This window comes from Photinus pyralis, unplaced genomic scaffold, assembly GCF_008802855.1.
Source record: "Photinus pyralis isolate 1611_PpyrPB1 unplaced genomic scaffold, Ppyr1.3 Ppyr1.4_LG6, whole genome shotgun sequence".
In the NCBI taxonomy this organism is placed as follows: Eukaryota; Metazoa; Arthropoda; class Insecta; order Coleoptera; family Lampyridae; genus Photinus; species Photinus pyralis.
In genome coordinates, this window is record NW_022170663.1 from 10,519,299 (window position 1) to 10,544,506 (window position 25,208).

General features: G+C 35.9%; 1 protein-coding gene across 1 annotated transcript in view; it reads right to left on the reverse strand.

Moving 5' to 3' along the window:
* Nucleotides 1-771: 771 nt before the first annotated feature.
* LOC116173669 (micronuclear linker histone polyprotein-like) overlaps nucleotides 772-25,208 on the reverse strand; it is a 79,016-nt gene continuing 54,579 nt past the window's right edge. Inside the window, exon 6 of the mRNA XM_031491305.1 lies at nucleotides 772-1,095. Coding sequence (XP_031347165.1) covers nucleotides 982-1,095 — 114 coding nt within the window. The 3' untranslated portion in view covers nucleotides 772-981. The remainder of the gene's footprint in view (nucleotides 1,096-25,208) is intronic.

The following is a 25,208-nucleotide window of genomic DNA, read 5'->3' on the forward strand; positions in this document are numbered from 1 at the left end:
CATGTGTGCTTGTGAAAGGTCCTAGAATTAAGTTTTGCGTCTAGGTCATACGTTCTATCCCTTTGTGAGTACCTCTCCCGACACCCCGTTGTCGAGATATTCGCATTTAAAGTTTTGACCCCATCGCCGGATACAATGCGTCCCTACCGTCAAGTTTTCCTGTGAGAGCACCCTCTTTCGACATATTTCTTGAGATATTCGCATTAGAAGTTTCGCCTCCACGAGCGGACCTTCAAGTTTCCCTATCACTAATCATTAGACTCGTTGACTTTATTGCAATTGTAACAAGCTATATCATAAGGCAAGGTAAAGTCTAAACTATTGCAATTTAAAGTTTCCGATTTCGAAAGGTAATTTATTGCCCTCTGGTAATTAAAAAATTGAAACTTGGCACACGAATGAATTACAATCGCCACACGAGATTAACTATCATATTAATGTTGAATGATTTTTAACTCTTCCTTCAGCACGCTACGCGTGACATACTTGTTCCTCATTCTTTTTTGAGACCACGGAACGCCCATTAAAATGTCTAACGTGGAATGCTGAAAATAAATCGTTAATTGGAAATTTGATATCGATTACTTCAGAAACTACCCTTCGATGTGGGAATGTCGAACTAATTATGATGTTTCACTTAACTTAATTCCATTAAGCTTCTGAGCGCCCTTAAATGTTATAACGTACTTTCAATTAAGAAATCAGCAGGTTACAACCGTTACGTACGGTCATAAATACTGCAATTAAATTTTTCCAACTACACTAGATCGTTAATAACATTTTCAAATACCCTCGGGACCTTCGTTATATTTCTACGCATCCGACGGCTATTTATCATTTACTCGAAAGTACCATTTATACGCTTTTCAAATGTATCACCTCATTAAGCCATAATTCATTTCGAATTGAACTTTCGGTGATTCAACTGATTAAATTAACCGGAGACTTCGAGCAAGATTTATGGACTCGCGATAAAAAGACTTACTTTAATTGAAATCCTTCGAATTCCTCCTGTTGTTCGCTAATCGAGGCGTCCAGGTCTAAATAGGAACCGTAATCTCCATCTTTGTACAGTTGTAAGGAGGCATCGTCCAGCTGCAATGAAAGAGACAACAGATTAGCAAACGAAAACGAGAGGGGCCAAAAAAAGTCCCAAAAATATGGCAGAGTTAAGACATCAAACCTTTGATATAACAATTACCGTCCATAATTGGGGAGTTGAACGTTATTATTAAACGCACAAAGGCAATAGAAGAATTTTAATTATAAAGTAGGCTCATATCCGTGTAGCTTAGGAGAACGATGTTTTAATTGCGGCTAATTTCAAACCGGGATTACCCCGTGGATACAGTGGAAAAATTATTGTTATTGCTTCGGGTAGCGGTGTTTGTTTTGGAATTAATTAAGGACGAAACAAATTAATAAAAACAGTTTTCTATATTAATGCAATGCCCGACGACGTATTTACGATTTAAATGTGTGACATTTTGAGTTAAACTGTAGCGCAAGAACTCCATAAGATGATGTACCGGCTGTCTTATCGCACTGTTTGTCGTTAAGTAGTTCATACGGCGCATTTTCCATGCATTGATCAGTATGTCCCAAAAGGCCATAACTATGTTTTTCTTTACTATTATAGAAGCATGTATGGTTAAAATTTCAAAGAAAGACTTGCCTACTGACCGATAGACTCAACAGGGCAGACCTCATCCAAATTTTTAGAATTAGGCACGATCAATTCCCTGAAAATTTGCAAAAACTTTATTAAAATTACTGATAACCAGAGGTTGAGAGGGCATAACTATAAACTTATCAAAGAAAATTATAAAACAACAATTCGGCAGAGTTTTTAACTTATGGAACTTTTACACTTTTGCCGTTTATTAACGATCCTAGAGATCGTTTATAATTTTGCATTGCTATCTGTCGCCTGCCGGTTGGTCTGTCCGTCTGTTCCTTTGTCTGTCTGTCCATCTATCTGTCCGTGTGAACGATAACTTTGTTTAGAAATGTTCGATCGCTTTTACATCTCCGTTAGTTATGAACTGAATTGCATGAAATTCAATATGGGCATAGCTTTAACCATATAATACGCAATGCCAAAAGTTGAATCGAATCGATTCAAAATCCACAGTGCCCTTTTCGCATCTCGACCATTTATAAACCGAATTGCAAACTTTTTTACTTATAAAAGTAATTGAATGAAATTTGATACATAGGCACTTGGAATAAAGGAAAATCAAACGCCAGTTTCAAAATTTGGTTTTGCGCATGCGCAGTGCCAACTTTGTTATTTATGGAAGAATTTAAATGAAATGTGATACATAGGCATTTGGAATAAAGGAAAATCCAGCGCCAATTTCGAAATTTTATTTTGCGCATGCGCAGTGCCAACTTTTTTATATATGGAACCATTTAAGTGAAATTTGATACTTAGGCGCTTGGAACAAAGGAAAATGTAACATTAGTTTTAAAATTTAGGTTTGCGCATGCGCAGTTCCAACTTTCTTATTTAGAAAAGCATTGAAATGAAATTCTTCTCATAAACTGAACTTTGTAATGGTTTCTCTGTTTCTTCAGATGTGTGTGGGTGTGTTCCATTGAAGCGTTTGTACGGATCTATATTTGCATATAAACAATACGAAATATGTTTCTCTTAAGTTCTTATCGTTCATTCTTTTCGATTATCTTTTAAGTTGTACCTGCCTGGATTTTACTTACTACCTACGCAGTACGGAACGACATCGCATATTTACTTGGATCAGCCACCTTATTAGAATTGGTATTGGCAAACGTACACCATGGTTTCTACATTACCGACTTAAAAAATTCTACCTACATATCATCTACTTCATTCTAGAACATTACGACCTACTCGAAGTTTGTTCTTGGAGATGTGCCGATTTATTCCTGTTGTAACCGCAAGCATAAAGAAACCTTGAAGTGTTACGATCTTGTAAATTGTTCCGATATGTCTCATTTTACTTATACCACCTGTTCCGCTACGAAGAATACACTTATCGAGACCCAATTTGTCCATGTTATTTTCTAATTACTACGAGAATTCATTTCTGTTAGTTTGATTGCATTGTATCCTTCAGATTAGCTGTGTTATTTGAGATATTAGCTATCGTTGCTTTGTAAATTAGTTTTTGAAATTACCGGGACTACCCCAGTTGCACCAACAAAAGTAAGCCTTGCTTAAAATTAAGTCGAACTTGGAATCTATGGCAACGATTTAAGTTATGCTTAACTTTTAAGGGATACTTAATTTTGACGGTGCAATTGCTTTTTAAATATTAATTACGGTTTTTAGTATACGATTGCCTCCGTGTCAGACGTTAGAATTGCTTACGCAATATTTTCTGTGCCGCGCTATTCACTACTCCTTTTTTTTTGTTTGTTGTGTTGTGGTCTGTTACCGATAAAGCTGAACGCACCATTTTGAGCTCACTAGTTCAAAGGTTTATTTTCGTCGACTCCTTGATATAACGTTTAATTACATACTGGTTTTCGATACAATCGAATTGAAACTATTACATGTGTTGTGTTTGATATTCATTTAACGATTATAGCTCCGTTGTTTTCTGAGAGAATCCAGCTTTGATATTAATACTTACTTTTTACTAAAAATTAATTTAAATTTAAGTATTGACAGTGCAGATCTATATACATATTATATTACAGTGTCCTATTTGTAATATTTTTGAGATCATTCATTAAACCACCCTCGATTGTGACGTAAATTATTGTTTATGTTCTATCCCTGTCAAATATTTTATTTCAAGAATCAAAGAATCTCATAGTCTGCCTTCTTCGCACTTCTTTCAGGGTTCCTACACCTCTGCGTCCTAAGCGATTTTTCCCTTGCAGTTCTTCAGATATCAGATGCTTCCATCTTTCTTCCTTTATCGTGCTTTTTTAGTTACGTCCAGCATTCCTCACGCAGGACCTGATACGGACGATTCCTTCGCTCCTGATTGCTTTTTGGTTTCCACCACTGCCACTTTCTTCTTTTACATCTCTTCTTTACTCGTCTAATACGATCTTATTCAGAGCTTCTTTCTTCGCGCCTACTACAATCTTTTCGATTTTTATCGCTTCCTTGTACTACCTACCTTTCGCTCCTTGTTGCTCCTTCCTCGTTACTCCTTCGAGGCTCCTACAATTTCTTCAGGCATCTTTTGCAACTCCCTCCCTTCGTTCTTTACACTTTCGTTCTGAATTTTTTTCCTCCACTTTTCTCTCGACTTTTCTTTACCCTTCTATCCATCTGGAGAGCACCAACGCTTGTTACATTTGGCATCTTTTAATGGCGGTCACGAAAGCATCGCTTCGGAAATGCTGTTATTTTGAGTTATTAAATGCAGATAGTAATCTTTACATTTCTTTATAACTAATTTGTGTTTTGTATGCGAAATTTATATTTTTTTATCTTTCACCTTTGTTTTTGAAATTTTCATCATCATTTTTTTAATAATGTGTACAGACTTGTTTGTAAACAATTTGTCGGGAATGGGACGGTCGTGGCGGTGGCAAAAACTGTAACCAAATGAGTTACGACACCTAATGCTGTGATTGACCTCGACCCTCACCTGTAGGCTCGGAAACCCGGACGAGGGGCGAGTTACGTATTTCGGGGCAAGATTCTGCTAATAAAAACTCTTCGGTTTAGAATCTAGAACCCTTTCAATGCGCGACTCCGAAAAGCGTCCCAATGCATTATAAGGCATGGCAAATATTAGTCCCTTTTATAGAGCATTCGAGAGCATTCTAAACTCAAGCATTCTACAGAATTCGATGACACTTAAGAGGTAATTCAAAACCTTAAGTTGCGCTGGAGAGCATTTAAAAGATGTTCCAAAGATTTCTATTACTATTCAAAGTCGTTGCGGAACAAGAAAAAATGTTTTTCACTGAAAATGGGCCACATAGACCTGAAGATTCATCTAATGGCCGAGTTCATTTTAAACCATCAGAATATCATCTCCAACGATTCTTTCTAGCCCAAGCGGAGATTTCGGAAATCCACAAGTGTTTAGTACTAGCTAAGGGCGTGAAACTCTCCGATGAGTTACCAATTAATTGGGGATGATCGCGGACAAGCAGTGGGATTTTTGTATACCTCACCAGTCAGGTTGAATGTTGACATATGCCATGACCGTTCCCGTAGGGCGTAGATTACGATTTTTTAAACAAAAGATGAATTTACAGTAGCAGCATTTAGTAAAACACTAACATATTCTACAAGATGATTAACGCAAAATTTTTGCTAAAGAAATAGCAATTAGGATTCCTTGGAAGACCTGACTAATTGCCCATTGTACCGGCGCCATTTTCTCAGGCCAGCGTTTATATTTCCGGTTATTACCTTCATAAAGGTCGCATCTCGTGCTTAAATATCACAATAAGAACGGCTAATACGTGTTTGTTCGTCTAATTAGAGCAATACGTGAGAGAATTTCTTTTTCGTGCCCGAAGACCGTTTGCGGTTGACAATTAATTCGCTGTCGACAAGAATGGAGAAAACCGTATTAGATTTACACACCCACATGGTACACATAAAACGGTCCGACTCCATGAGAAATTACCCGCGTGGTCGATTGTTGTTTATGAAAAATGGGCACTCCGACCTCCGATCTACTCGGATCCGGAAGCATTCTCGTTTGTGCCAACCATTTGGTCAAAAAAGAATGTTTACCAATTTGGAGATCGTAAACTAATTTCATTGTTTAAAGTGTATTATGTAATTGTGCCCACATACGACCTTATTCCGACCACCTAATTCATTCCATAGTCGATTTTTGCATAAAGGATTATTAAAGTTCGAATTTTTTGTTATGGAATCGTAGACGTAAAATTATTACAAATGTTACCAAGAAGCAAGAACCTACCAAATGACATTGTCTTGGAGGAAGACAAGCTCTCGATTATTTTTTTTACGAAATCTAGTTCGGACTACATTTTGATTTAGACCCTAAAATCTCGGATATCTGCACATATTTGATGTAATTTATTGATACCTACCCGTAACTTATCCAATAATAAGAATTTTAAACACTTGTTGAGTTATCAAACTTAATTTTATTCCGTTAAGTACATTCTTTTCAAAACGGATTATGATGCCTCATCCGTGTATTTTGAAGCTCCCTGTATGTACTTTTCAAATTGCTACAAGCATTTACCTATTAATCTACGAGTGAATAAAAAAGTTAAATAATTATTAAGTTTTTCTGTTGTTAACATTTGAAATTATTAGATATTTTTTGGATAAACCTCGTATATACTGTTGAAAATAACGTAGCAGATGTACAATTTTCAGGAGAACCCAAGCATGTAAAAATATACATGATTTACTTATAATGCCACTGACCAATTGTATACACATATCAGCAATTTTTACACACGGTAACATTAAAAAACACTATGCGACATACAAAGCAATTTTATTGAATGGGTTTTTCTCTAATCTCAACTATTTACGCTACCGTGTGCCTAGGCAGTATCGTAGAAGCCCGTTAATGAATTTTATTTGTTGGCATTTCCTAAAAAATATTTACGATTTTGTATGTGAGCGAGTGGTTCCTGAATATAGCCCTGACCGGTAAAATGCGTGTGAAAGTTGAAGGCGCCGGGAAGTCGTGGGATGCGACGAAACTAACTAGAATAAAGAATTACGTGACAATTTTGCAAAGTCGCAAATCCGTCGTTATCGAGCCTGGTACGCTGCGTCTGAATTGCCGATTCTACTACAGTCGAAGCCGATTTATAAAAATGAGTTTAATTGGTGGAGATTTTCCAGAATGGGTGTGCATAAAAAAATAAAGATAGTGGAAGAGAACCGTGGGGTAATGCGCGTTAAGCCACGATAGCCTTCGCGTTAAGCCACGATAGCCTTCGCGTCACGCGTTAACCACCTGTATGTTTGCGCGAGGTGCTTTGCAACGAAGCACTCGTTTTCGTATATTGAATGTACCAGACATAATCAACCCACTGTATATGGCTGAAATCGAACGGGTGCTTCTTTACTAAAAAAAAACGTATCTTTTAGACATAATTATTTATATTCGAAGAGATAACATTTCGGTCGGGGATTTATCACCTAGTTTAACATATTGTTAGTTAGGGTCTGCTGACGCCTCGTCCTTGTGAAGAATGTCTTCCTGTTGTTTTCAATCGTTTGCGTTTTGATTCCTAGTGTACTAACGGTTCCGTGTTTGGCGGTATTTCCTTATTTTTACTTCTAAATAAATTAACCTTCACTTATTTTCTTCCTGGTTATTTCACGTTTATGGTTCCTAAACTTTCGGACGTGGGAATCTGTTCTAAATGAACAATTACTTTCGAAGAAATTTGGTGCGCCTAAAAAGTTAAGTACGTGTAAAACGCACAGTTTAAAAAACGCGAATTAAGGTTTTTTGGTGGACCTCATTTAGAGAAAATAATTTATTATTACGGTAAACACGAACAATAGCGAAAGTTTTAAACGCACAAATTTAAAATGGTGTAACCTTTAAATAAAGTTTAATTGTGAAATAGAGGATATAGAGGATATTGTCACCAAAACGGACAACAGTGTCAAATTAGAAACACGAAATTAAATTTTATCAATATTCAAAGTAAATGGAAAATGTTCATGTTGTATCGCACGTCTGAAGCAGTCGGTTATGTGCTAATAATATTTTTAAATGGCATTGACATTTACTGTCGGATCCCCTAAATTTGAGTGACCATAACTTGAACCGCCAATAAAAGGAGCCATTCATTATATGAGACCTCGTACGAGACCTAGGATTTTGCGTCGCCTGTTTCGTTTAGAACAACCTAAAGGATTAATCAAGTACTTAGAGTATGAACAACCAAAGGATATCGCCATTATTGCTGCATATTTATTTAAAAAATGTTAAGTATTATCTGCGCACAAATTGACTACTACAGACGGCAGTGTGTGTGTGGCTTGATTTTTTGTTCATTCGCCTTTGAAATATTACGCTGTTTTTTCTCACATATTAAAACAAGTATAAATAGTGCACAACTCTTGTGCAGATAAAGCGCATTTTTTAACCGAAATAGCTTTTGTTTTGACATCACCAATGGATATATTTCTTGCAGACGTCTCAATGGCCCTTTGTGAGTACCCTCTTCCGACAATCCGTTCTTGAGTTATAAGGGAATATACACGATCACGATAAGAGGTCGAGGAGGAGGGCTATGGTTGGTAAAAATTAATTCGGTTCGTTGAAACCTTTCATTAGAGTACCATGAAGGATAAAACTACTTCCACTCCCCCCCCCCTTTCCCCCCACCCGTACTTTGAAAAGAGGACAGAAAGAAAGAAGGGCAGTAATTGGTAGAAAATGGTTCTTTTCGTTGAGACCTTTAATTAGAATACAATTAGAGATAAAATTAATTAACCCCCCCCCCACCCACCCCGACCCTCAGGCCCCGTCGCTCACTGATCTCGAAAAAGAGTCGCACGGGAGTTATAGTTTGTACAAACCAATTTATTTCGATCAGACCTTTGATTAAAATACCATGAAGGGTAGAACATGTGTTTACCTCCCCCCCCCCCCCATTTTCTAAACTTTAACTTGGCACCACTAAAGGCATGCGTATCAAAATCTGATGCCAATTGGTTGTCGTATGTAAAAGTTATGCACGTTTTACTTTCAAAAACAGCATCTCAGGAAATAATTCGTCTGGCACACCTACAAGGTATAGGCTACCTCGAGGGCTACCTACTGCACAAAATTCCAGGACTCTAGGACCATTCCCCTAGAAGTAGTTCAAAACGGTAGAAGTGGGTCCGGACGGACGGACAAAACGCAAACAATAGCACTTTTTTTAATTCTTAAAAAATGCGCTAAAAACTACCCTATTGTTCGCACTTATGACGATAGTTTCCAATTCGCGCACACTAACTTTATTTACAATCAGGGCGTTATTATGGGTTAAAATTGTTAACCCTTGTTCCAGTTTAAGACGATGGTTTCTAAATCAGAATGTCACTAAAAACGTTTGATTTAAACGTACTTAACTTCGCTGATTACATTTTCATTAGAGTACGACACCAATGAATAAAACATCTGTGATAAATTCGCGATGGCGAACTTAAGTTCGTTTGTGGCTTTACGCAAATGTTGGCACAACATATAACACATAAAACTGTGCTAATTTCCTCGCAGATCTTAATCTGAATTTTTCACTAATTATAAAACCACCCCGCGCAAACGTACGGATGGTGAACTGAAACTTTTCTAACAGCTCGACGGGAACGTTATCGTGACTTAACGCGCATTGCTCCACGGAACGCTACCAACAACCTAATTCCCACTACGATCCTCAGACTGACTCCAATAAAACTCATTTTTTCTAACCAATTAGATTCTTTGACACATATATCCGCTCGCCGTTAGCCAAGTTCACACAAACTCAGTAAAATACAAATCGCGTGCTAGGATTGATGACGGATCTGATCTTTGCAAAATTCTCACGTAATTCTAGTTAACTTCGTCGCGTCCCACGACATCCCGGCGTCTTAAACTTTCATACGCAGTTGTGCGACAAAGATAAACACTAATATTGTGTAAGATAGATGAATAGTTTGTGACGTCATACTTTTGCGACGCCATTTTAAAATACGCAACTGATGTCCCATACGGTGATAATTTAATCAATCAACTTCGAGCCAATTAAATCCACCTACGAGAATCGCTTGAATCCAGTGGCGTAACCAAAAATTTTTTAACTACCTCTTCTGAGATTTGACTTCGGATTTGATTTAAAGTTGGTATTTTTTAAATGCAACACCCCATTTTAACGTCAATTTTTTGCACTCTTTTTCTTGATTACATTGATTTGAGTAATTATATAGGTATGCGTAAACCTCGGCGTAAATAATATTTTTTAAATTTTTGATGAATTTTATATTTAGGAAAATATAGGTTGTGATACATCAATGAAATCAGGAAAAATAATGCAACAAAATTCACGTTAAGATATACAGGGTGTTGCATTAAAAAAATTTGCAATAAAATTTTTTTGACTATGCCAATGGATTCTACGTAAAATTATTTAAAATAATCAGTTTTTACCCTTTTTTCTATCTGATATTGGTAGTCAAACTTTTCGTTTTCACCCTGTATCTCAGGAACAAAAGTAGCATTCGTTATGACTCATAATAAAACAATTTTTGGAAATATCTCAACAAATAAGAAAGTTGGTAATGCGCATGTGCTAACTTAAACCTTGACATAGTGCTAGATATACTTAAATTAGAAAAATACGTAATTAAGATTCCCCGGAAATAATTCTCATTATCTTACATAATGCGAACTGACATTTTAAGTCCATTTATCGCTTCCGTCTAGCTATAGTTCGTCTCACCTTGACTTTATATTACACATGGTCATTACAACGATGCCAGATGGATTTGAATAAAATAGGCGTATTTGTAATGTAGTCCATATAAATCGCACCGCTATGCTAAAGGTTCCATTGTCCTATGTTCTCTGGACTATAAAGTCAAGGTGAGATAGATTATAGTAGACGATTTCCATAACAATGGGATCTATATATACAGGGTGGAAATTATGTCTGTAACACTGAACATATCTTCAAAACTAAATTTTTTTAAAGACGCTTATTTTATGGTATCCAAAATTATAAAAAGTTCTGTACCAATCTACATATTTTAAATTTGTGATCAGGGGCGTACTTCTGAAGGGTCAAGGGTGGCAAATTTTTTTAATAGCAGCCAACATTATTTTTTATTGCATATATTCTTAAAGTGCACACCTTTTATGCTGCTATATCAAAAAAAGTGTATTCTTTAATAATATGCAATGAAAACTAGTGGTTACCATTAAAAAATACGCCCCCCTTGACGACGCCACTGACCACAAATTTATAGTACCATTGAATGTTCAATGATAGTACGTAGATTACGTAAACTTTTTTATAATTTTGGATACCATACCGAGTTTGTTTAAAAAAAATGCAATAGCTACCGTTCAAAAGATCGTCATGCCGTTTCCCAAACTATGCAGGGCCGTAGCCAGACTGTATAATCAGGACAGGCTCACAAACATTCAGGACAGGCGGCCTATTCCTGAACTATGACAAATGAAGCAAGCATACATAAACGTGTGTTTGCTATGCCATTGGTTCAAGATTACGTCAAAATGGCGTTACAAGCGTATACAAACTTGTTCCAATGATATCGAGAATATGCCTCCAGACTGAAATCTGAAATGTAGGTAATGGCATTTCATTTTCAAAAAAACACTACTGGCTTTATTTTCATAAGCACTTATTTTATTTTGCAAATAACCACTCGGCTGGCCTAAATTAACAAAAAATTCAAAATTTACTAGGTTTGTGAGCATACGTGGAATTTTTTTTAAATAATGAATAATAATCTAAAATGAAACCCTGAATTTCTCAGAGTGACCTATTACTACATTAAATGTACCCTGGAACGAATTTAATGCTCATCAAACAGCACAGACGATAGCAGATATCAAATGTCACTTACTTTTACACACTTGTTCTTTCACGGTAAGCAATCGCAATCCTCTACCTTTTATATTTAATAACATGCTCGAGAAAAATACATCAAAATAAAGTAGTACTTCGCATTTTTTAAATTTAAAAGTTTTTAATCACCGATTCTTAACCAGATTAAATTTTCTCAATCGTCCTCGTAATAGAAGCGTATATGGTTAAAATTTTTCAGAGATTTTCGTAAGTAAAAAAGATGTCATTTTGCAGTTTGCGCATGCGCACATTTGATTTTTTACTACGTGTTTCCCTTTGCGAATTACATTTCTAGTTTTCGATTTTTACTAAATGTGATATGTTTTTCTTTACTAGAAGCATCTATGGTTACAAATTCGAAGAAATATTGTCATAAATAATGAAGTTGGGACTGCGCAGAATCTAATGTTTACAATATGAGATATGTTTGCCTTCGTTGAAAAATGCGCTAAGAGATCAAAGCTTCACCAAATATTTGTGATAAACCACCGACTTCACGAGACTCCCTCGGCCATTTGAGATGTTGATATATCGTAATTATATACCGATAGACAGTGCAGCGTTGCGGGTTTTAAAAAACATGTTATACATAGATATGTTCGTTTAATTGATAACCGCAACATCGTCAATAGTAATAATTATATATTTTAGCACACTAGTAAATTACAATAAGAAATTCGGAAATCTGGCTAGGGCAGGCTTAAAATTTTTCAGGGGAGGCTCAGCCTGCCCTGGCGTACCTCTGGCTACGGCCCTGAAACTATGTGCATTACTATGTGGCGAAATTAACTCGGAAGAAAACTTCCAAAGTTGTAGCCAATCAAAAAAGAGTTTTGTTTTAACCCCTTGGACACCCGAGTCGTGGTCATCTCTCAAATAGTGAACTCTACTGGTGTCGATTCGGCATCTGCAGGAAATAAAGTAAAAATTATAATCGAGCAACAAATCCTACAGAAACTAATTAAAGCCGACACTAATAGAGTGAACGCCTAATGAACGAACGGACAAAGGCGCTTTTTTCGAAGATGAGGACTTTTCACACGCTCGAAACGCCACAACAATCGAGTTCTTGATACGTAATTTTTCTTTAAATGAGTTACCTCCTGACAGTACTTATCACGATCTAAAAAATGATTTCGTTCACTTACCGTGAACAACTATTGTTGTCTGCTCGTTGACCTGTAACGCACGTTGTAGGGTCATGGGTTACTATCACAACGTCGTGTACGGGTTATTGTTTTTACGGGATTATTAAAAAGATTCATCTCGAATACGAATCGATAATTGCAATTATTCCTGGCGCAACACCTCGCGTATGTAATCAATGGTTGATGTCTATCATTACGTTATGAACGTATGGGAAAAATGGAACAGGTTGGATTAATACGCCTTGATGCGTATAAATAAATGGAATAAAAAGTGAATGAATTCTAAGTAAGTGGACAAGAACGTGGGAACTTCTTTCGGTTAAATTGTGATTGCTGGTTTTAGTGCGTTTTCGTTGGATGCACTTCGTTTAACCATTGAATAAAAACACTATAAGAAGCCTAACGCTTATGGAAGAAAGCGCGACAAATCTCACAAATCCCCTTGCACCCGCATTGGTTGTGACCGCCGAACTCTCTTGCGGTAAATAGGAGGAAAGCAAATTCTCATTCTTCTCAGTTCAAGAATCGACTCTATTGACAGTGTTCCCATTATATTCTCAGTTCAAACTCTGTCGCGCTTTATTTCCACGGGGTTAGGCTTCTTATAGTGTTTTTATTCAATGGTTTAACCGATGCCAAGTTAGCCTTTTAAATTTTCCAATCACTTATTGGCGTGTATAGTAAATAATTAGAATAATTCCCGTATAAATGTGGATTTCTCGCCACGGCTGGGCACGCCTAGAACCAAGTGTTTTTCGCATGAGAAGCACTCCGAACAGTTTCAAAATGGCGAACCTAACACCACATCTTGAAAAATTGAGATGTCTGATTTCAAACCGGAGAACCTCGAGGAGAACCGTTGGTGTAAATAGAGACACCGTTTGCAAGCTGGCTCAATGTTTATAACAATAACTTAACAATAACAGCTGTTATATCTTATATGGAATGGAAAATTGTCTTGATTTAGCTTTGCTGATTTTGCATTTTGTGGAGCCATGCATGTTTATTGTAAATGTAAATTTTGGTATAAATTTTGAGCTGTACGTAACAAAAGGTAATGTACTTAGTTTTAATTGTAATTTTTCACTTTACTGTACATTATATTCCATTCAGCTTCTTGCAACTGAGAGTAGGTGACCGTTGAATTTGGTTGTTACTTGTAATTTTCGTCAAATTTTACGCGCTGTTTTGTTTTTTTAAATCGATCGTAGATGTGTTTTGATGTGTTTTTGTACTAAATTAATTTATCGTGGTTTTCACTTGTGTTTAACTGCATTTGACTATTTTTATTTTTCTCTTTTGTATTTTATTGTACAAGATGGGTCAAATTCGCGGTTCACCATTAGGATCTCACAACGATGAGAGATTTATTTATTTACTATCCCTCTCTTGCTCTGGGCCCTCAACAGGCTTTCGCCCAATTACAGAGTGACCCGCATAATGCTTTTTTTAGAGGTGTCCCTGCAGAAGGTCTCGAGTTGTTCTATACTACTCCGGTATTTACCTTACGAATTATGAAAACTGCAGGAAAACCTAATTCGGAGTAGCCGGCAGAATGCTCGAAACTGGCCTCCGGATTTATAGACCAACGCTCTACCATTGAGCCATAATGCCGGAGATACAGTGGCGACAAAGTTGCTCCTCTTTGTGAATAAAAAAAAGCATTTGAAATTTTTGAAAAATCTTGGAAAATAACTGATAGATAGATATAGAACACAGAAAATCTGAAAATGTCAAATTTTGTTTTCATTTTCCCCAACACCAGCTTAAATGGTCGCAAATGGACGGTTCCCATTAGCACTTTCTCTCGGCACTTTTTTTCGGAGAATGGATCTGTTATCTGAATTTCCATAACACGCTAGATATAGAAGCTACTAGTTTCTTATTTCTTATGAACGCCATATTGGATTTTTACGGAAATAAAAGAGGATAAAAAAAGAAATTCATTTAAATGTATCGCCATCATAGCCATGTTGATTCAGCAAGATCTAGTTACTCGTGGATGTTTTGTTGAGAAATGAATGTATCTGGGAACGTGTCCATCGTAGAGACTTGCGGTAAAAAAAGTTATTACTAAAACGGCCACGAGAAAAACCTGGAAAATATTTTTTTCTGAAATGGCCACTTAAATGGCCGCTAGGGAGCGTAACTGCAATCTGAAATAGATGCTGTTTTCGCAAGCTTGTTTAGGCATCATTTAGCTACTCTTTCATGAAAAAAATCGAACCAATGCATTTAATTTTTTTTTAGAAAATTAACCATTTCTATCGGAATGTCGAAAAAAGCCCTCAAGCGGTGATATGTGAACAAACATAACTTCAAATATTATAATATTTGTAGCTGACGAATAACTCTTTTGAACTAACCCGATTTTATTTAAGTCGGCTCAGCCGTTTCGAAGATACAGGGTGTTCTTTACGGCTCCACCACTTCATTTTTAGAGATACAGGAAAAATTCAATCAAACAAAAAAAGTCCAGATTATCGTCGACTTCAAAGATCGAGCATTTTTTTGTTAGGTTAATATAGCGGAATTCACAGAAACATCACTTTTTTAGATTCCAGATTGCAGTTACGCCCCCTAGCGGCCATTTCAGAAACTGAAAAAAAATTTCCAGGTTTTTCTCGTGGTCGTTTTAGTAATAACTTTTTTACCGCAAGCCTCTACCATGGATAGGTTCTCAGATACAGTACCTCGCATTCTTAGTTGGCCACCCTGTATAACTTGATCTTGACATTTTTTGTAAATTTATTTTGATTAAGAAATAAAAAAAGTAGTAGCCTCTAGTTTCTACATTTAGCGTGATCTTGAAATTCGGATAATCGTTATTTTTAGACCCCATTTCACCTACGCTGTATCACTCACCGTTACGGAGATCCAAATGGTCCCACTTTAAACTCGGGAATTTAATTAAATTCCAAAATTTTGGGTTCTCAAAACTTACCGTTTTCGCAGGGCGATTCAAAAGATCTGTTAGGCTATTGTAGTGACACTACAATATTTCCAATGTAGCGGAAATCCGTTTTTATACTAGAAGTCTACAACAACTTTTTTATTTTCAATGATGATGAGATTTCTATTTGCATTTTTCATTTTCAGTAAAATTGTTTCATGCTTATAGTACTGTTCTGTAAACAAGGTCATGTAGACGAGACATCCTGTATGTGAGAATATTTCAATTTACTATGTAAATCGGGGGGATTATTCACGAACAAACACAAAGTTGGTTTGTTTTGCTTGAATTTGTTTTTCCATGTATGTTTTTCCTTCTGGAAGTTTTGTTACATGGCCGAATTTTCGTTATTTAAACAAGGTTACAGTTGGTGGTTGCGATAATGTTAGATGAAATGTATTTAATTAACGCACGTGTTCTTTCGCTGATAACGAGGATGCAGGGGTGTTTCCAAGAATTGTGCGTTTCGCGTTTGAATTAGGGACGTTTGGCGCGTTCCGTCGTGACTGACGTTTAACTAATCGGCGATTTATTTAGAAACTGATAAAGAGGGGAAGTGGTGTTTACTTAAACACTGGAGACGATGAGAAAACGAGTTGTAGAGCGTATACATTTGTTTAAGCTAAAGGGCAGTCAGCCCTACTTGTTTAGTTGAAGACGCAGATAGAAGAAATACTGGATGCAGGCCATCAGGAGGGAGGTTTTATAATTAGTGGGAAGAAGACTGACTACTTGCCGTTTGGTGGAGAAGGGGAAGTAGGAGACGTGAAGTTACAAGGTGTAAGATTGGCTAGGACACAGGTAGAGGAGATGAGAATGTTGTGGTGAAGCATGGAGGACAGGGTAAGACGCAAGCGGTCCAGAGGGCAGGGAGGGGTTGGGATGCCGTCTCAAAGGAGGTGCAAGAGCGAAGATTGCAGTGGTATGAGCATAGGTTAGATGATGGATCTGCAGATAAGGGGCAAGCGGAAAAGACCAAAGAAGATGGAAAGGGAGGAAAGCGAGGAACAGCGTCTCTTACACATTAGGGATAAACCAAGGGATAAGCTGAAGACAAAGAAGAAGAATACTGCTTGGTGAAGTTGGCTGTATCTACTTGTGTTTTCAATACCTTGATAAATTGCATGGCACAAACGAATTAATTGGTAATCGATTCCTCCTGTGCTGGGGAGTATTCCATACTCCACAGACAATATCCTTCCAGGCCCCAGAGTGTTACATTCTCCTCCAAAACTCAAACATTTTGGGAAGGAAAGGGAGATTTGATAAGCCTTTCCCGAAAGACACTGCCAAAGAGAAAATGTAACTGATTCCTCCTGTGCTGCTGGGCTCAGCTGTCAATTTTTAATCCCCCTCCCCCTAGTTTCCAACAGTTTTATTTGCCACCACTACAGGCCTGCAAAAGTCGAGAAAAACTAATAAAATAATTCATGGGGGAGTCCCCTTTGAAGGCCGTCTGGTACACCTTCAAGGTATCGCCTAACTATTGCGAAAAATTTCAGGACTCTAGTACAGTTCCCCTAAAAGTTCAAAACCGCAAAATTGGGTGCGGACGGACACAACGCAAACAATAGCATATTTTTTTTGTTCTTAAGAAAATGGCACCAAAACGTAACTACACGTCGCCTTTTCCGCACTTGAACCAAAAAGATTCGTCAAATGTTTCTTTTTTAATTTCAAAGCCCCCTAAGAAACCTTTCAAGATCTCGAGTAAGACTGCGAAAAGACCTGTCCAAGAAATTCTCAAAAGCTTCTAGTGGTGTCCGTGAAGTAGCGAATTCAGTCAATGGATTGTAATTCGTTTGCAACTATTTTCAACTCTATTCTCAGAGTTTGCAAGTGGCCCTTTTCGAAGTTTTCCCCTGTCAAAATTGGACAGCTAGTAGCGGGATAGTGGAATTTTAACATTTTGAATGTGTCAGTCGATTTCAATTTCTTTTACAACTTTCTTTCTAGAGTTTGCAACCCACGCTCATTTCCTAGATGAAAATTATGCATCAATTTCGTTGCGAAAACTACCTCGATGTCCATGGTATGGATGTAATTTGGCGAAAAAGTCATATGGACCAATTCTAGTGTAAAAAAGATTAATTGTTAGAATGTTTACAAGAAGGGGTTGATTATAGAAACACATTTTGATAGACCACTATAGAAAGTACACAGTCTATTCTTCTTATCCTAGTTAGACCCGCATATTTTCGACTGAGAAGAAAGTTGAGTTCAACATTTCGACGGAAATTTTATGCTTAACCCGGAAACGGTCCTTTTTTGCATCGAGCAAAAAATTTTTTCCTGTGTACTTTCACAATTATTTTTGGCATTCCACGAAATGTAACCGCTTACAAAGAAACCAGTTCGCAAAAGTTAAATAAATAAATCGTGGCGAGTAAAACGTGTTTATAATTGAAGTCCTTTAAATAATTACAATTTTAAAAACGTTTATTCATTTTAATGATACTAATTATAACTCATCGGGGAGCTTTAATTGGAGATTGCTCAAAAAATGCTCATTGTATCTTTACATAAATTTATTAATCGTAGTCGTTAATTATCGTAACCCTACATGAGATCTGTTCAGTTTGTCGCGTTGTCTTTTTGTTGAATAGTAATGGTACAGCCTAAAAATAGAAAAAAGCGTTAGGTAAGTTTGCAATTTTTGTTATTATTCTTCTACTCCTACTGCCAAAATAGTAACGACTTTTTAACGTATTCTTTTAACAGTCATATTAGAGTCATTAATCAATTGCCCTTCAGAGATTGTAATAATTCCCACTTTTAAGTAGGTGGTTTGAAGTTTTTACATCAGCATCTTACATTTTCATTTTTGAGGATAAAAAAACAATAGTAGTTTTTTTAAATATCTTTGTTATAATAGTTTGTGCTTAATCTTTTAAATGATTAATCGAAATTCAAAATTTTTTATTCTCTTCACTTTAGAATTTTTATTGCAATTGTCGTTACATTTCGAGGTTTGGTTCCCGAATTATACAGGGTCCTGCAACAGTGCGTCAGTGTTTCCTAGATCATACCTCTCACAAATATAAGAAATCCCTTTGTGCAAATGTCGAACTATAGATGGTTGCGCATCTATAGAAATTATTGTTGACTGTAGGTACAGGCTATTCCATTTTTACGGTGTAAATCCGTCATTTTTAAATAGAACACCCTGTAAATTTTTGGTTGTTTCGATGTGTTTTGTCAATATTGCCACCTTATTAGGTAATTTTCTTCCGAATAATTCCCCATAAGCAAGCCTCACTTTAATGAATCGCAGTAACCTTGTTTTTTGAAGTAAGAAATAAATTTGAGCAATAATGTGTAAAGGGCAACACTTTGATAATGAGACACCCTGTACATGCAAAAATAATTTCGATAGATGCGCAACCATCTATAGTTGACATTTGCATAAAAGGTTTTCTTTATATTTTTTGCGAGGTATGAACTATGAAAGACCGGGCATTGTTGCAGGACCCTGTACATTTGATACATATTTCTAATACAAATTACAGTACAATCAATCGCTTTTGTACATTTTTTAATTTGCATATGTAAGTTGTTAGACGTATGACACATCTGGTCGCATTTGTGTGTTTAAAAAAGGTTTTGTGTGGTGTTGCGTTAAACATTGAAGACAACCAGAAAACAGGGTTTGTTTTCGCGACGATATGAGAGCGTGTACGTTGCTTTTATTTACGCGAAATTTTTTCCGAGCAGTCAACCTGTTCGTGTAAAAACATAATTGATCGGTATCGAAATAAAATGTGCAGAAGAAGTTAAGCAATCTTAATAACAGATTTAAGTTAGTGGGAGTGAATTAACAAGCAGTTTTAGTACAGAGCTAGGCTACGGTTCTCTTCTCTCTCGTCCGAAAAGCCACCAAAATTGGTAATCAAATTCAACAAACCAGTTCGAGTCTTTGAGTTCAGTGTAATAGAAAAGAAGTGAAGTGAACAAACAAAATTTTGCTATAAAATGTATCTCTAGCAAGTATTATGATCTTTTCAGAAATCTAAAAAAATACATTTTTGACGCAATGTATGTATGAAGTCGGTCCCCATATTTTCAAAATTGATTTATCAAGAATTCTACAACTTCATGGGGAGGGGAGTGGGGGTTCTAGAACTCTAATTGCAATTGCAAAATTTTAATAAATATGCGCAACATCATAATTATACTATTTTATCCAAGTGTCCAAGTAAGCTTTGTCAATATTGAAAATTATGTGGGCAAATCAACGATTGTAAGTTTCTTTCATATTTGCCAACATTCATTTGTACTTGTACAGCTAAAGGTTAAACCTCATTATCTTCGAAATTTGATGATCTTTTTTTTCATTTCAAGCGGAAATTGGTCATAAATTTCTTTTATAACCGTCTGCTTAAAAATTGATTATTTAACAATGGCCAATAAAAATGATTGCTGGCCATTAGACGCGTTTCGGAAAGAGAAAGACTCGACGTCCCAGAATAATTTCTCGTTAAATGGACCATCCTGGTCAGGTTGACACACCTCTCTCTGCATCTCGAGTTTTACGCATTGGAGGACAACGACCTAGTTACATCTATTTCCGTATTGCTATAGATTTAGCCGTCATAATTTCGAACGCTGTTACCTCATCCTGACAAATAAAAAAAATATGTCTTGCGCATAAATTAACATGAAAATTGAAAAAAAAAACAAACCGTTAGCCGCTACAACACAAGCTGATCTGCCTACGCCATTTTAGTACAGGTAGAGACCTCGCTACCAAAAATCGAAATGATTAAGTCGATGCTGTAGACATTTTTATTATATCCTGCTCGACCAGAAATGACGTTGTTATATTTGGGCAGTTATTGGACCTTTCATAAATATTAATAAACTTATTCAAAATGTCCTGGTTTTTGATCTATATATTCGATAACCTACATTTCTTAATCGATGCATTACGTTGTAAACTTGACCTTAAATACTATATCTTCCTTTCAACGACGTAATAAAGACCGTCGTGGTATTCCAACGAAAAAAATTTATCGACTACCGTTCACTTTTTTAGACTGGACTCTAAAATTTTCTCACGAATTGTTTAATTATTTTCTATTCATCTTACAATAAAAAATTAAAAGCGCCATTCATTAATTGATGATAACTTTCACTTTGCTAATTGATCTCATTTCCTAACAACCATCGCAGGAATGTCAAAGTGTAATCTTGTAATGTTTGTACTTATACTCGGTACGAGGAGGTACCTATTCTTCTTGCCCACTCTACAGGAGATTTTAGGTAGGCAGATTTCTTCTTAGTCCAGGCTATATATTTTTTTACAAAAAAATTAGTTACCGGTTCAAACCGGGTTTTTAATGCTGGTGGAATGATTAGAAATTGGGGAAAAATAATTTTACCTGAAACCGTCAAGAAAATCTAAATTTCAGGGCTATTTTGACATTAGAAAGTTGATCTTTACCTGACTAGTACTGTAATATTTTTGCCTGACGCCCATTACAGTCCTAGTACATGCAAAATAACAATTAGATCATTCGTTGAATAAGTTATTCAATCAACGATTGGATAATTATAATGCAGACTATGTGGATATTTTTAAATATTAATATACCTACACAAAGGATAATGGTTTTTTATTACGAACAATTAATGGAATATGTGTGGAAGTAATTATTCCTTTAGTTTTGCGCCAATCATTAAAAGGTTTCTACGCCTTTTCGAGTTTTCGTACCTTTTTTTGACTTTGTGAGGAGCGAATATTTCACTACAGCGGCCGCAGCTTCGGCTACATTATAACAACGTTTTGCATAGGTACTCTTCTATTTACAGAGCCGAAATTTACGCCCGACTGTATAGTTGAAAAGTACAAAGTATAAACTGAAAACTGCGTTAAAAATGTCACTGACTGTTTTAATTATTTTGAAATCTCTATGGAAACAATTAAATAAAGTGATTTTAGCATGCGTGATTAGGTATCAAAATTTCACACATGAATAATTTAATTTGCAAAAGTTTCTACATGTTGCGGTTTCAGGTAAAATTTTATACATAATATGTCATGAAAGTGACTCCACCTGACTTGGAGGCATTAAAGAGATACTCGGACGCTACGCGTCCTCGTACTTTTCAATAAGCCTCCGCGTCATGTAAACGACCACTTTCATGACTTATTATGTAAATAACTAAAAACAGCTGAATTTTTCCGCGGGTGAAATCACGGCGGTTGAAAAGGGTAGAAACTGGTATTTCGCAATTTATGGCAAAACTATTAATTTTAGGTGAAAATGTTCAATATAAAAGTTATAGAGATAAAAAAATGAACAACTTTTGTTTCTGCACTATTTACACATAACCTCCAATTTTCCTAAAAAAACCGGAAAACCTTTTTTTTCGATTTTTATTCTTATTTTTGCGAAAAAAAGTCGTAGGGGTTTGGAGTAAATATAGCTTGTTTTATGATAAAAAACGACACAAAATTTTTTGACTCCGTAAAGTTGAACCGTTTCCGAGATCTCACGATTTCTAAAAAAAACACCTCTTTTTCAAGGGGATGAAAAATCTATTTTTGTTCATCGTACAGAGGTGCACGGAGTAACAAAATTTTCCGGAAGACTATTTTACTTAAGTGTTTTACTGTATTTTAACTTGACCTCTTTTTATTTTATTTACATGTGTAAATTGGTATGTTAGTAGATGCACTAGTTTATAGTAAGTTGACGACACTGATATATGTAGTTTATATACTATGATAGCTAGAACATTTAAAGATTAAAGATAAAGATTAAAGATGTTTTAATTAAGGCAGTTGGGCACTAGGAAACAAAAGAAAATATTTTAGAGGAGAGAGAAGACAGATTTCAAAAACTTTTTATTAGCGCGTATCCAATACATTAATTTAGTTGCAAAAAAAGCTATTTACCTGCATACTATGTCAAAAACAGTGTAGGTATATCTTAAAACTATTCCCCCCAGTTTTTGCCGCTTTTCTTAAAATTTTTCTATTGGAATAATATTTTTTATTTTTGATTATTAACATTTACGAAAATATTGCTACCCCGCGCACCTCTGTACGAAGAAAAAAAAATAGATTTTTCATCCCCTTGAAAAGAGGTGTTTTTTTCAGAAATCGTGAGAATTTGGAAACGGTTCAACTTTACGTGCCCAAAAAATTATCTCCTATTTTATCATAAAATAATAATCTATGTTCCTCCTACGACTTTTTTTCACAAAAATGAGAATAAAAAACGAAAAAAACAGTATTGGCGGTTTTTCTAGGAAAATTGGAGGTTATGTGTAAATAGTGCAGATACAAAAGTTGTTCATTTTTTTATTCTCTGTAACTTTTACCTTGAACATTTTCGTCTAAAATTAATACTTTTGCCTCAATTTGCAAACCACCACTTTCCACCCCTTTCAACCCCCGGGATTTTACCCGCAGAAAAATTCAGCTGTTTTAATTATTTTTTCCCAATTTCTAATCATTTCTGATTTCACCTGCCTGAAAAAGCCGGTTTCGCCAGGTAACTAATTTTTTTTGAAAATAAATTATTTTAGACTTACATATTTAGCCTGGACCTCGGCTTGGACTGTCTACCTATTGTAATGGTACCAGTATATTTATACTTTCATAGGTTCATATCTCGGTTTATATGTTTATACAGGGTGTTGCTTAAAGACATGCTAATATTTAGGGCTAGGATTTTGATGATATATGTATCTTTTTTTCTGAAAGTCTGCTCTGTTATATATAAACCTGTTTCAGGATAAATTGAATCAAATAACAGCAACTTGTTGGTGCATTTTTTTGCATTCTTTGCCATTTTTGAGGAATCGGTAATTTTTTGCTGATTTTTACGGTATTTTTAGCGTTTTTTTTTGGAGTTTTTGTGTGTTTTCCTTTGAATTTTTTGCATTTTTCAGGAATAGCGCTAATTTTTTTTGATATTTTACGGTATTTCTGTTGGCGAACTTATACACCTTTGTTAACGTTTTATTTTTCAAGGTCTTCTGCAGATTTCTCTCGAGATTTCTAAAACACAATGCAATATTTTTCTTTTCTCGGTAGTTCCGGGTATTTTTACCTGTTTAGAAATGAAGCCTAAAACCTCCATTATAAGCTAATGCATAGTTAACGTTTTCTTGGAACGTGCTTAAGTCATCCACAAACGAATGCCCACTAAGGGATTAAATTTCTTTGGGATGCGGTAAGTGAGTCAGTACCTTACATAGCTAGTTTCTACGACTGGCCTGCGAGGGTGGAAATGGACCACCAATGAAATTCCTGTCTTATCTTACCTAATTGCTTCTTAACATAATTTTGCGGTCTTATTCAGTTTCATCAATAAATTTATTTGTTATTTAAAATGTCATCCTTTTAAATTTTTATGTCATTTTTGCGAGATTTTTAAGTCATAATTGCATTTTTTATTTTCATTTTCGCTGATTTTTAACGTCATTAAAATCCTAGCCCTATATTGAAGGAGGTGATTCTTGGACCCATTTTAAGAAAAAACTTCCTATGAACGTATGTGCTAAACGTTTTAACTTTTGAGATACAGGGTGGACTGACAAGCTTAAAAAAATTAGTTTTTTTAATAACAGAGATAATATTGTAGACATCTTTATGAAATTTGGTAGATGTCTTCTATGCATCAAGATGAATTTTGTGATGTGCAAAAGTTTTTATTTTCTCTACCAGTGGCGTCAGTACGGCTTTTGCATTGAATATTTTTGGAGAACAAAATACTACGCCACTGCTTTCTCTTAAAATAAAAATTATTTTTTAAATCATTCATTTTTGAGGAAATTTGATCTGGTTTTTCTTTTCCCGACGCATTGGTTTCGCTTAAATAAATAAAAATCGTTTTACTTCAAGATCAATTTCCTAAAAATAAGCGAAAACCATTCGTCGGACAAAGAAAAACCAGAAGATCAGGTTTGCTCAAATTATTATTCTTATTTTTATATGTGGGGGCGCGTTTAAGAAGGCCTGTGGAGGCGCGGGGCAGACGGTTTTGGGCGTCGTATACACAAGTCTGGAATCCTGTTGTTTGAGATGAGGCTGTTAGCTGTTAGTCAGACTCGTAGTTCCTCGCTTAGCTACCAGGCAGCGCGGCGCATGGATCGAGGTATGTTTTCAGGATTAGGCGCGATATCGTATAGGCAAATCTGGTATAAGGGTACTAAAGAAAGCGGAGCGCAGTTGACTTAACCGCGGACTTACATCGCGACGACGCAGGTTCGAATCAGATCGCGTGCTCTTTTTTTTACGTTCATAAAATTTATGCGCGACAACTTTCTGGATTAATTATTTTAATTAAACTGAACGATAATAGTTATAATGTCACAATGGAAAAGGTACTACGGAGGACTGAATTTATACGAATAGATATGCAGCTTAGTTGTAGGCGGAAATTAGGGGCGACGAGAAAAGTTTTAGCTTAAAAACGTCGAAGGCAAAATCGTTTTTTTTTCACTAAAATCTTCTCAGGGCACCTTCTGGGCATTCACTTGTCACGCATTTCCGCATCTTTCGCTACCTTAAAAACAGAAGTTTATTGTTTAACATTTTTGTGCTCCGTTTTGCA